Source organism: Mytilus californianus, unplaced genomic scaffold (assembly GCF_021869535.1).
Source record: "Mytilus californianus isolate M0D057914Y unplaced genomic scaffold, xbMytCali1.0.p SCAF_5, whole genome shotgun sequence".
NCBI classification, from domain to species: Eukaryota; Metazoa; Mollusca; class Bivalvia; order Mytilida; family Mytilidae; genus Mytilus; species Mytilus californianus.
Window position 1 is genome coordinate 121,155,799 of NW_026262701.1, and position 14,946 is coordinate 121,170,744.

At 33.1% G+C, this 14,946-nt stretch overlaps 1 protein-coding gene across 1 annotated transcript; it reads right to left on the reverse strand.

Annotated features, from left to right (window-relative positions):
* Positions 1 to 2,462: 2,462 nt before the first annotated feature.
* LOC127700923 (hemicentin-2-like) lies at positions 2,463 to 14,590 on the reverse strand. Its single transcript, XM_052204652.1, has 10 exons — positions 14,493 to 14,590; positions 12,827 to 13,123; positions 11,827 to 12,087; positions 11,152 to 11,421; positions 8,946 to 9,263; positions 7,552 to 7,671; positions 7,013 to 7,043; positions 4,679 to 4,713; positions 3,839 to 4,021; positions 2,463 to 2,650 (listed from the first exon to the last, which is right to left on the reverse strand). The coding sequence occupies exons 2-10, from the start codon at positions 13,101 to 13,103 to the stop codon at positions 2,643 to 2,645; spliced, it is 1,503 nt and encodes a 500-aa protein (XP_052060612.1). The 5' UTR covers positions 13,104 to 13,123; positions 14,493 to 14,590; the 3' UTR covers positions 2,463 to 2,642.
* Between the last annotated feature and the right edge of the window lie 356 nt (positions 14,591 to 14,946).

The window sequence follows — 14,946 nt, forward strand, 5'->3', positions numbered from 1 at the left end:
ACACAATGCTTTATTTTAATACTATTCTATTGTCTTTTTCTATACTTCGCAATCAGATTTGATAAAAATGCGTGCATTTTAAATGCATGGATGTCTCTTTACGAGCATGCAGTGAATCTTTTATGTTTTTTAAAAGCGCATAAAAGTTGGAAAATCTATGCACATTCCTTCCGTTCATTACTCTTGTTTCATTATTTTGCCAAGTGTGTTTATCATCATCGCATTCTTTGTTGCTTCGTCAATTAAAATATTTCACTCTGCATTGGTTGTTATACTATTATCCACCTGGTTCATTCTAACAGTGCATATTTGAATCCGAAATGGTATTTAAGAATCCAAACCCCTGTCCTCTCAAATAAACCGATTATATACGAGCTGTTGTTCTATTGATTTAAAACGTTTGAAGACCAGAAAATTTAATTCTGGAATTGATGGTTAGAATATGTTCAGTCAGTGCATACTTATTAACAGCTGAATAACAAAAGCGATATAGATTCTACTAAAAGTTCGATTGTAATACTAAATGAATCTCTAAAACGCTGCAAGACTTTATATCATTACTTAAAAATGTAGATTTAGATGACCTTGCTCCAATTCCTGCTATCACGAACGATGACTATTGGTAATTGTTTGACGGTGTTATTGACAAGATTAACTGCAAACGTATACCCTACACTGTTACAGATTATCCAATGATAAGCCGCATCCCGTTTATAACATTGGAAATTATTGTCTCCCGTGCAGTGCTTAGACCGTAGAACGCCCGTGATTTCTTATTGCTGACGTTTTTTTTTTAACATGGAGCCTGTAATTCAGTGGCTGTCGTTGGTTGCTGTCTGTCATAATTGTTTTGTTTTTTTGTTTTTACATAAATCAGGCAGATGGTTTTCTAGTTTGAAAAGTTAAACATGTTCAACGTCTTAAAAATTGATATCTCATTATAAGGAATGGGTTTTGCTCATTGTTGAAGCCTGTACGTTGACCTACAAATGTGTCCATCCAGTCATTTGGTCTGTTACTGAAGAATGAATGAAGATTTGTGATGTTTGGTTAATGTCTCATTTTGTATATACCAAATATTATATTATTTATATGAATAAAGACTTTATGAACGCGATAAAAACAAGACTTATTTTGAAAATAAAAAAGAGCACATCACCGGCCAAATATGGAGAGGTAAGCGAGGTTATAATATTGACAGACAGACATAAAACCATCAAATATGGACGGATCTGAGTGAAAACGACACAGACAGACAGACTTAAAACCGTCAAATATGGACGGATCTGAGTGGAAACAATACAGACAGACATACTTGAAACCATCAAATATGGACGGATCTGAGTGGACACGATATAGGCAGACAAGAATTAAAACCATCAAATATGGACGGATCTGAGTGAAAACGATACAGACATACAGACTTAAAACCATCAAATATGGACGGATCTGAGTGGAAACGATAAAGATAGACAGACGTAAAACCATCAAATATAGACAGATGACAGATTATGAGTGGAAGCAATACAGACAGACAGACTTAAAACAATCAAATATGGACAGATCTTAGTGGAAACATTACAGACAAGCAGACTTAAAACCATCAACTATGGACAGATCTGAGTGGAAACAATACAAACAGACACACTTAAAACCATCAAATACAGACAGACTTAAAACCATCACATATGGGCGGATTTAAGTGGAAACAATACAGACAGACTGACTTAAAACCATCAAATATGGACGGATCTGAGCGGAGAAACAATTTTAAAGCCACTTTTAAAGTGTTCAGTTTGACCTACACTCGAGGCGAACACGCTACAACGAGACCACCAAGACGGTATTTGAAGCACTTGTGGAGACTGTCATATGACATACCCAAAGCAAAATTTTAGAAATGTATCGTTCTATTTTAGGCACTTACCGTCGGAAAAAGTCATATGGGAATACCAAAATTAAGTCATTTATCGATCTCTTAAGCTTCCAAACACTTATTGAGAATGTCCAATGACCACTGTGATAAAGCTGACGGCCGTAATTCGATTCATCTGGTCATCCCAAGATGGCGGACGCAGAATTAGGTAAGAATCTGTATTGTCTGTTAAAGTGTTTCTATTCTATATTCTATGTAAAGCATACATTGGTATGATATAAATTTATAAAAGGTTCACAAATTACTACCGAGAAATGTATATACCTAATTCTTACCTAATTCTGCGTCCGCCATCTTGGGATGACCGTGAATCGAATTACGGTCACCAGCTTTACCCCAGTGATGACAGTACCATCAATTAAAGTTTGAAAATCAATCGATCTCTTCCGATGCACTACAGGAGAATGTATTATGACACAGTAGGGAAATCTATAACACTAATTGAGGCTCAACAGAAGAGTGTCTTATAAGGGTATCTTTTCAGAAATCTTCATAAGACTTAAAATTTTCTAATATAATTTTTATTTACAAGTAATAAATATATCACGTGTTTAAGTAAAGTTAACTATTTGGAAACATACAGCATCTTACATCTGTTCTTTCCATTACAACCATATCAGGCATATATCAGTAAATTACACCTCACTGTGAGAGTGGCATTTAACCACAATGAATCCCCAAGGCAATACGTCATGGTGAAACTACTTCATAATTCTGAAATAATTTTAATTACTTGTTATTATTATTAATCTTGATATAACCAAGAATGCAGCATTCTTAAAAGAAAAATCTGCTTTTATAATGTAAATTTGTACTAATATTTCATGAGGATGTTCGCTACTTGTTTGACTTTTTCTCATATATTCGGAATCCTCTAGTTTTATCTATGTAGATACAAGATACTAGATACAAGATATTTTATCGTGCCAATCATGGCGCCCATTACTGAGCAGAATAATCATCGTAATTACAAAACAATACATAATGCAATATAACATTTGAATTAAATAAAATAAAATAACAAAATAATTGGTTATTAATGATTAGTATGATTGTTATAAAATAAGGTTTAATGCAAATTGAATGTAAAAATATATAAATATATAATAATGTAATGATAAAATTGACAATTGTAAGGAACACATTGCAACTTCGACCAAATAAGTCATGAATCCATGTATTATGAATATTATTATTATTATTATTTTTTTTAATATTATCTATCAGTTCTTGTTTTGTTTAAGATAGTTCTGTAAGCAGGTGCTGAAGGATCTCAATGACATACCTATCATCATTCATCATTAACCAGATGAATTTGTTTTCATCATTCAGAGTATTAAAATTTTTGTATTTGGATTTAATTTTATTGAAGTAATGGTAACGCTTCCCTTCATAAGATGGACATTTTAATAGGAAGTGTAGTGCCAATACAAATTTTGCCTGCTAACCCCTGCTTTTCTTTTCATAATTTGATTGCATATAGTTTAAAAATCCAGTTTTTGGAAATCTTATAAAATCCTTGTGATTGTTTCATAGTTTTTGAAAGAAAAAAGGTGCCAAATGTAAATGTATGAAAATTCTAGAGAGAATCATTTCCCGTCAAATTTTCAGTTGATTATATCTCAAAAACAAGGACACGGACCTGTCATTTTTCTACTTTTTTGGTTCCGTTATTTATAACATATCAATTAAGGGCAGATCTACTAGTTTCACTTTTTGCCATTCACTACTTTTCTAGACTCGTAGCGATTAAGAACCATAGTGTAGACACCTGTCTATTGTTTCAGAAGTAACGTTGATATCTCGATGTCTAATGGTTAATTGTTTTGGTTGCTGTCTCATTGGCCTATACACCATATACTAATTTGAATTACTAAATGAAATGATAAAGTAGTCACTTACTGGTATTAGCATCACTGTCGGCTATTACTACTTCCGGTTGCTGTCTTGTCGTCTGCTTGACAACCTCAGTGTATATTTTATTTGTATTTTGACCTGTTTCAATGGAGTGTATGCTGGGTTGACTTTTATAATACATTGCATTACTTGTGTAGTCAGGTTCTATTGGACCAAAGTCTTCAATGGCTGTTAAAGTGATTCGAAATTAAAATTATTAGAGAATGTAGAATGGGAAAATATTAGCGGATGCCACCTGTGCACAGAAACTGCCTAGCCTCTGGAGCACCGTGCACCCAGCTTTTTGGTTGGTTTTATGTTGTTCAATATTTAGTATTTTCTTTGCAATGTTTGTCTTTATTGTTTATTGTCTTTTCGTCGTTTTTATCTGTGGTCATGGTGTTGTCTGTTTTTATTGGACTAATGATTTTTGATTGCCTCCTTAATCTCATCTCTCTCTTTTCGATTAAAGCTGAAACTTGTGCCATCCTTTATATGTCTGTTTAACTACAGGGGGTTTCTGTGTCATTATCATAAGCGAATCAAAATATATTTCTACTACATAAACACAAGGACTGCATTAGACAGTGCTATTAATGTAACCCATGAAGATTAGTCATGAAATAGACGTTGTGCCCACATAAATCTTATCATCTGGGTTTCATAAAGCAGCAGTAGCCACAATTTTGACTTCAAACATTTACAGTTGCTTGATAAGGGACCATGAGATTCTTCACATATAAATACAATTATTTCAAGACTGAATAAGTTGCTTTATCAAAATTGTAGACATGACCACCTTATATTCATTTAATGTCTAGTAGATTATCAAATATAAATACTCACGATTTTCTTTTATAATATCATCTATATCCTTTGAACTGAAAAAAAGTAATTCCGTCTTAAAGTGTTGTATATGTTTGTTATACATATATAAATGGCAAAACAAGCATTATTACATGGTAAAGTAACATTATGCTTACCTTTATCTCATTTGATTGTATTTTGAGGGAAAATTTCAATTGAAATACCAGGTAAAAAAATGTATATGCTTTTCCCAAAACGTCCACGTTAAGATCACCCTAGTTGTGCATACTTAATTTAAATAATTGCATTCTCCCACAATTTAAAAACATCAAATTTTAATAGATATAAGAAGATGTGGTATGAGTGCCAATGAGACAACTCTCCATCCAAGTCACAATTTATAAAAGTAAACCATTATAGGTCAAAGTACAGTCTTCAACACGGAGCCTTGGCTCACACCGCACAGCAAGCTATAAAGGGCCCCAAAAATTACTAGTGTAAAACCATTCAAACGGGAAAACCAATGGTCTAATCTATATAAAAAACGAGAAACGAGAAACACTTATGAACCACATCAACAAACGACAACTACTGAACATCAGATTCCTGACTTAGAACAGGTGCAAACAATTGCAGCGGGTTTAAACGTTTTAATGGTACCAAACCTTCACCCTTATCTGAAACAATAGTGTAACATCACAACATAGAAAGACACACTATAAAATATCTATTGAAATGGCTTAACTCGATCAAAAGACATATTAACACAAGTGAACATACACTGAACGAATAAATTTGATCTATGATACAATGTAAATACAAAATCAATAAAATAAAATAAGGGATGAATAATTCAAGTAACAGTATTATACCACTGTGAAATATTAAACAATTTCAGAAAAACAACAATAACCTTAAACAAAAATCCGCCATTTACAATAATATTATACTCAGGTAAATTTTTGATGTTCATAGTTCGAAGAAGTGAAAATTATAGTAATACCAAACACTTATCTAAGCTGGTGTATGGACCAGATATAACCCTGAATAAGTAAACATTAAATAACATAAAAGCATTACAAATAGTATCAACAAGTCAAATTAACAAGAAAGTACGATTTGAGAGTACTCGCAGTTACTGACAGCTAGTTAAAAGCCAAAAACAATTAATAATAAAAAAATCATGCATCAGAGACTAAAATCAACTAAAACAGGCCGTAGGATAGTTAGGAGTTAACCTCTTAATAGATAAAAATGGACGTGGGTGTGTCTTTATACATCCCGTTTGAAAGGAATACAAATTTAGTTATGTTTTAATTTGCTGATGACAAAATCGATATTAGTGCCAATGTAAACTATATTCAAAGATCTAATTACAACATTGGTAAGATAACCTTTACTAATACGTTTGTTTAAAGGTTCGATGAGTTTACACGGATCACATAGTCATTTCCGTCCTTTCAGTACAATATTACCGTAAAATTTAGGATGTGAAATACCGTTTTTAATAAGTTTTCTACAGGTACAGCCAAATTTACTAATCAAATCTTTGTATCTATGAAAGAATTTAGTAAAAGTTTTACGTAATTTATGGTAACGAAATCACTGACTTAATAATTTACCAGTGATGCATTGGTTACGTTCGTTAAAATCTATGACATCACTAAACGAACGAGTTGGGATATATAAACACCGTATGATGGAGCCAAAGGAATTTCGCCATCTAAAAAAGGAAAATTAACAATAGGGAATGAAAAATCGTCTCTTTTGTCGTAAATTTTAGTATGGAGTTTCCATTTAGAAATTGAAATGTCTAAATCTAGAAAAGGAAAACTACTGCTGTTTATGTTACATTTAGTTAAAGTAAGTTCTTTTGGGTAAATTTCGGCAATATTTAGAGAACTCTGGATTATTTAACCAAAAAATATCATCCAGATAACAGTAGGTATTGTTGAATGTATCAACCAAATGTAACAATGACGTGTCTTTACTGAGTTTGGTCATAAACTGAGATTCACAGCAATACAGGAATAACTCTGCTATTAAAGGGGCGCAGTTAGTGCCCATAGGAATACCTACTACCTGTCGATACACTTTATCGCCGAAACGTACATATATGTTGTCCAGGAGAAAATTTAAAGATTCAATCATATCTTCACATTTCCAGTAAGTGAACCTAGCATACTTTCCTTTTTCGTTACAGAAAAAGGCTTTAAACGAGTTACAGCAAATAAATTTGCAACAAGATTTCTCAAAAGACCATTCAACTTAATATGAAAACTTTTCTTGATAAGATTGTGTGGAAGTGTAGTGTAGACAGTAGAAAAATCATAGCTGTCAACAGAATAAAAAGGACCATCAAAAGCACAATACCTTGATCTCCATGATCTCTTCCGTTGTTTTTCTGGAAAATAACAAAACAATTTAAGTTTACATAATTTTTTCGATATGTCTTATTGTATTTGAAGCACAATTTAAAACTTATTAGTGTCCGAAAAGAAAACTGCTTGCGCACTATTTGAAAACAATATTATTCTGTGAAAAAATGTAAAAATTATCAGTCTAGTTTAATATCCAATGAACATTCACTCTCTGCTGAGCACTTTTACAGATATGTCAATTGAAAGTTGAAATTCGCTAATTTAAATTCTCGGATATCTAATTCCGATTCCTGAGTGAAGATGAAATGAAGAATGAGGTGGAAAACATTGTAATAATCACAATGGACGAAACTGAAAGTTCACGGTTATTATGACAAATCACCAAAAAAAAGAGTGATCAAAAACAGTAGGTGGTTTTCTCATCATTTGTAACCAAATGATTCTGTACAAGTCATTATCGCTATTTGAGATTCTGCGGTACTTGTCGCTATATTTATTTTTTTTTTTTGCTTTTCTGAATATTAGTTCTACCTGTCTTTTTCTTTTTTCTGTAACAGTTTACTACACAGGCAGCTAATATGATAAATACAACAGCACCAATAACACCTGCTACAATAGCTTCTACCTTCACTGAAGATTCCGAATGTGGTTCTGCAATTAAGTTCTTAGAAAGTCAGACATGTCAAGTTGGATGATATCGGATATGTTCCTTATGTCGTAACTACAATACCCTTCCCTTTTCACGAATGTGACCTACCGAATTAGACTATTTACCGGATTTGTAATAGCATAAGCAACGCGACAGGTGCAACCTGTGGAGCAGGATCTGCTTACCCTTCCGGACCACCTGAGATCACCCCCAGTTTTTGGTGGGGTTCGTGTTGCTTAGTCTTTAGTTTTCTATGTTGTGTCATTTGTACTATTATTTGCCTGTTTGTCTTTTTATTTTTGGCCATGGCGTTATCAGTTTGTTTTCGATCTATGAGTTTGACTGTCCCTCTGGTATCTTTCGTCCCTCTTTTGGAAATGGAAGTTGGAAGTGAGAAATGTCAAGTTGCCATTTCAAAGAAAGAAATTTTGGCATCAGAATGTCATTTCCGGTCATAGATAAAGCCATGTATGGATTTGTTTTTAATATTCATATCGGAAAAGATAGGATATGAGGTATCTATTCATTACACAAAATTACAATACGAGCAAGTTATAACTAAAAGCAAAGGAACGGGGCTTTTATAACTGTTCCCATCCTCAAAGTTAGCGTGGCCTTCGACAATGAGAAAACAAACTCTCACCTTATCATTTTTTAGATAAATTTTTGTATGCTTTTCATTTTCATCGCTTTTCAGTTTAATCAGTGTGTATTTTCCTCATACATAATAATTTCATACTACATACATGTACTACATGGAACAATAAAATAATACGTTATATACAAAACGGAAGAGGCATGTCATGCTGTGACGAAAAATCTCTCTGCAACATTGGAGTCCCCTCATGACAAACTTTTGTGTTCAAAATTTGAAAAATTAAATTTGAATATCTTTGCTGCTTACTATCAAATGTTAGCTTATTATATAATATAAGTTCTTGTAATATATACGGATTAAAGAAGATAGAGATATACTGATAATGCATTATTAAGACAAAGGAGTTGTTCTTTAACGTGAAAAAAGAGTGCACAAAAATCCTAACACAAGTCATAGGATTAGACATCTCCATTTCGAACGGACATGGCTTCGTATTTATACTTCCCCAAGGCAAACGTATACCCCTCTTTAGCATGGGTAAATTGATTGCAGGGAGAAGCAAAAACTTACCATTTGTTTTTTTTTTCTTTTTTTTTCTTCTGCAAGGATATTGTCTATCTTTTTTATTAATGATGTTTTATTAACTTCTTAGTATTTCCTCACTATTTCAACACTTACCAATTATATTTACACTAAAACTTGTATTGTGCTGTCCCATCGAGTTGTGTACTATAACAGTGTATTGACCACTGTGTGAGGAATTAGTTTTCTCTATGTTTAGTGTCAGTAGATGGATTGCGTCATTACTAATGTCAGAAATTTGAAAATTGTTGTCTGGGATTATTATCCCATTGGTCTGAGAGCTGTTAGATCTGAAATACCACGTGATGTTGGGTTGAGGAAAAGCCACAATCTTAGTTTCCAATGTTAACATCCCTCCAGCCTGGATCGATATATCGTCTGGGCTGTTTGTGTTCTGATCTTTGCGTGGTGAACCTGCCATATTTGGAAATGATATTACTTTAAACATATATATCCACCAACATATGTTATACTTCCAAATGTGTCAGTTGCATAAGTCTGATAGTAAAAAGTATTAAATTGATGATTAAAATAAGTCTTGTTCGACCGAGAGGGGAATTCCAGTAGATGGTGGTTGGTCAAGTGCTAAACCAAAAAATTGAAGCTAGAAAAAAATTTAAAATTTATAATCTGGAAAATGCGACCAATAAAATATAAGATAACTGCGTCACTTCTTTTATAGGTACTTTGATATGCCCGTTAGACATTAGTGATACTATATACTATTACTGCATACAATTTTCATTAAAATTGAGAATGGAAATGGGCAATGTGTCAAAGAGACAACAACCCGACCAAAGAGCAGAAAACAGCCGAAGGCCACCAATGGGTCTTCAACACAGCGAGAAAATCCCGTACCCGGAGGCGGGCTTCAGCTTGCCCTTAAACAAAATTTTGTACCAGTTCAGTGAAAATGGACGTCATACTAAACTCCAAAACATATTAAAAATAACTATTTATGTTAACCTGATATACCTGGCTCATCAATTCTAATTGTTTACTGAGTCATATGTACTCTTGAGATTTATCAGTTCACTAGAAATGGAAACGACTGAGTGGAAGAAACATAACCGTACGATACAGATTTCAGTATGCCAATTTGACGCGTGTTTAGTAATATTTACCAATTACACTCGAAATCTAAAGTCTGGGTTCAAATAAAGGCAACAGTAGTATACCACTGTTCAAAAGTCATAAATCGATTGAGAGAAAACAAATCCGGGCTACAAACTAAAACCGAGGGAAACACATCAACTATAAGAGGAAAACAACGGAACAACAGAAACACTGAAATGCAACAAAAACAAACGCCAACATTCATAGAAACGGACTATTTGATAACAACTGCCATATTCCTGACTTGGTACAGGACATTTTAAGAAAAAAGGGTGGGTTGAACCTGGTTTTATGGCTAGCTAAACCTCCCGCTTATATGGCAATGTTAAAAAATATCGCAAAATGACAACACTACGTGACAGGAATAAAGTACAAATAAACGCAAGAACTCTCAGCACAGAGAAACGCATAAATAAATAATATAATAGCACATTACAACATGTAAACCGCAGGATAACAACAGACATCTTCCTTTAACGACGGCACAGGACACCACAAACAGTGACGTATTTTTTGTGACGTATACATAATTTTGAAATTCATACAATTATATGGAACGAGATCCAAAAATTCACAATTATTTTCACAATACTAGTCCAAATAAATATCATGATTAGACGGTCTTGAAAAGCTATTCTAAATTAATGCTGTGACGACGTCATAATAATTTGGACTAGCACAATACTTTGTCCATGGAAAATGGAAATAAATTCACTCGACTATACTGACAAATAAGACATATGTGAAATGTACCGAAAATACAGAATTCAAACTACAAACGATATGCTATAACACGATATCTTAAATACATGAATGTTGGATGTATAAATACCGAGACACGTCGTATAGCAATACAAATTCACACTCGGCAAAACAGTCATTTCGGGAATAGGTCACGTTCGATACTTACCAGATAGACGACATAGATGTTAACAAAACACATAAAACTTTAAGAAGCATCAAAATAAAAAAAAAGACAAATCATCCAAATTTAACTTTGCTAAGGGTGTTGCAATCTTAGCTTAAGAACATGACCATCATTTATTAAAAATACCATTTGAATATATCATTTGTGTCAGGCCTATATCGGAGCATGGGCTACATGGCGGATAGATCCTTTGAGTTAACGAGAGGATCCGCTAAAGTATCTGTAAAAGGTTTATATATTCAGAATTTATTAACTTACAGAAGACACTAAGTCTGATATAGCGTATGTCTGGCTGAATTAGACCATTATCAACAGAGACAGTATAGTTTCCAGTGTCCTCGCACATAGAAGTCATATTCAGACTGCTGTTCGTGACGTCATTTTCTGTCAGCAATATGGCGTCGGTTCTATCTCGTGTCCATGTTACGTTAGGTAATGGTTTGCCTTCTACATAGACATATGCTGTATATGTTTGTCCCTCTGTCATAGATGTATTTGTGGTGTTGAACGTCAAGATTGATCCTTTATCTAAAAGGGACAACTACAAATTTACCAACTTTACTCAATACACGATACAAGATACAATATTTGATATTAATAATTAAAATCAATAGAATCTTCACCATGTGGCTTTTTTGTAAGGAGATATGAAAGTAGCAGTGACTAGATTATGCGATGTTCAATTAATCAGTGGATTTAATAACATAGGCACAAGGATAGGCAAACTAAAAAGCACTATTTTATTATTTTTGTTTCTGATTTTCTGTGGCAAAGTTTTTTCGATGTGAATTTTTGTTTTCTTACAGGTTTATGTATTAAACCCTCAATGGAGTCCTCTCAATACATTAGTTTTGTGATCTCTCTATTTGACATTGTTTTTGATATAACTATATAATATGACAATGCAGTTTGTTAATTAAATTATGAACTTACATAAGACATCCAAAAATACAAAATCTATTGTCGGATCTCCGATGCCATTGGTAGCATTACAGGTGTAGTTGTTAGTATCGGTTCTGTTTAAATAACCTATTGTCAGGATATTGCTGGTTTGTTCGGAAACCAGTTGTGAATTGATATACCACATAAAATTGTTGACAGAAGGATTGCTGTCTAAAATTAAGCAGGAGATATTGTACTTTTGAATTCCTTCTAGTGGGATTCCATTTGGATAAACATTTATGTCCGGTGGATCTAAAAGAAAAATGAAAGAGCAATAATTCTAGAGACGTTAAATTAGATAAAGTGTACAATGTAAACAATATGAAAATAAAAGTTTATTTCATCTTATTTTTCTTTCATGAAAGAGATACTGGTTTATGTTCAAACCAAAAGTAAAGACATCATTATTATGAACACTATTAAATCATTAGAATATACAAAATGACGTGATCACTATCCAGAGCATGACGTAATCAATATCAACACAATGACATCAACAATATAAGGGGGATGGTTATCTGATTTTGGGGGAGGGTGGTGGTTATGGATGGAATATTCAATCTCACCTGTTACTAGAGCGGCTTCATATGTTTCTTCACTTTTTTACACATATATTTTCTACATTGTGTTGTGCAGAATATTCATTTACATCTTGTTTTAAAGCAAGGTTTTTTTTTCAGTTCTTAACCGGCCAAAATATTCATTTCCAAAATGCGTAAGCAGTATGACATCATTGCGTTGACATATTTCTGCTAAAAGCTGTCACGATCCTTCCAATAGTTTAACAAAACCACAATTAACCGATGTTTTCAAAGCTTCTTACCTACCAGCAGTCTACCATTTCCAACAGTTTGTATTTATCATAACCAACAATAGACTTGATTCTTATTATTAGAACAATTGACAAGATTCACCTTTAACCATTTTATAATACTGCTGCAAACAGGTGGACAGGGTATCTATTTTATAAATCAAATCTATAATATCTTACATGTTATTGATAAGAAGATTCCAGATGATTCTTCCTGTTTTTCACCACTCTTCGCAACACAATACAATCGCTCCGCATTATCGGTCCTGTTCCCAGTATACGTGAGCGTACTGGTTCCCGATGGTCCCGTTTCATCAAACGTTGTTATTGTGTAATTGTCGTGAATCTGACGTCCAGATACGAACCATGTAAAATGTGGTAGAGGGCGACTTCTAGCTAAACAAGTGACATTAACTTCATCGTTCTGTTGCAGAGTAATGTTTTCTTTTATTTCCATTTCTACAGCCACTAACGGTACTATACATAAAGAGAGTATATATATATATATATATATTGCATTACTTTATGTAAAAAAATCGATTCTTTTTAGGTTGAAATCTTTCCTGGATTAATAATCTATTTCTCTTTATATAGTTTGTGTTGAACTGATGTGAATAGTTGTCTCATTGGCATTCATACCACATCTTATTCTTATATGTATAAAAATTCCGTCACATATTTCTAGGGAATTACAATGATAGCTTCCTGTGATTTATAAGCAGACTTTGTGCCAGCATGCATTACTGTGTGATGCGATTTCAGATTCATTGCCCCTCAAATTCCTGCTAATCATATGATTTTGGATTATTCTAACACATACTGGCCATGTATTTTCGAGGGAACTACACATAAGAACTTTCGGAGATCTATTATCCTGCTTCATATGAACATGCTTTGCCGCGTTTTGTGATTTAAGATTTATTTCTCCTTAACTTCCTGTTTACCAAATACTTAAAGCGGTAGTATCATTTCTCTGTATTAATCCTATCAAATCCAATCCCTAACAACTTGACAAGAAGTGTAACTAAATGCTGAAGAAGACCTTTACAAAATCACAGCGCCAAGGGCGAAACTTATATTACATTTCTAACTCGTGTTGTTTCGAAAAGTTTTTAATTTTTTATTGGACAGAGAGAGGGCTCTAAGAAATTCAATAAAGAAAATAGATTTACATCACACCGAACAAAGTTACATGTACTTGTCATTTTTCTCATCTGAATAAAGCTCTCCCATAGCAACAGCTATAACTTTTTAAATAGTGTAATTGTTTAGTGTTTCATTTGGTAACGTTAATTAGTGTTAATTTACTTGTCAGTGACACTTTGAGATCATCAAACTTTGTGTTTTTTGTAATATGAAAATTTTGAAAAGTCTGTATAAAACTATAGTTTGTTATCGTTTTGAAAAAAAGAATTAAATAAATGCATGGAGAAACCTGTTCAAATTGCATGGATTTATAACCCTTAATTTAAAAAAAAAATGGCTGTAAGAAGCAATATTTAATAAATATACTTTTACTGCTAAATCTTTCGTACTTAATTTTGACAAGTCCACAAATAATAAAAGAATATCATTACAAGAGTTTAAACATACAACATCTGGTTTGATTCCAGAGAGACTGGTATCCACAACAGACCAAAAATTACATGGAAGTAAGCAACAATACATAACCGTACGGTCTTCAACAATGAGCAAATCCCATACCATAAGGTAAGCTCTAAAAGGCTCCTACATGACAAAACTGTAAAACAATGAATGTTCATGGGACGTTTTCAATATTTAATAATAAAAGATTAATTATTATACTAATCAGTGCCTATGCACAGTCTCCAACGTAATTTCTTACCGTTCACCTCAACAGTAATAAAGCCTTCCACTGAATCTGAAGAATCAGCACTATAAAAAGCTTCACATGTGACGTTAGTTTGATGATAAGAAGATGAAGCTCCTAAAATAGTCATAGAAAATGTTAATGATGACATGTCACAAGAGGCATCAAACAAGGTCATATTTGGGGTTTGAAAAAATACACAATTATTATTTTGAAATATCCAGCTGGCGATTTCTCCATCAAAGAACGATGATTCGAAATGAACTGATCTTGGAGTTCCCGTTACTACACAAGTAAAATCTATGTTGTCTCCTTCTATAACCGGAAATGTTTTGTCTACAGATAAGCTTACTGTCCTTGATGTAGTTCCTGGAAAATACAATTTGATGTAATACGAAATGTAACCTTGCTACAATTTACTTGAATAATGTGCATAATACTCAGAAGATTGAATTAAAAGCGTCAATTT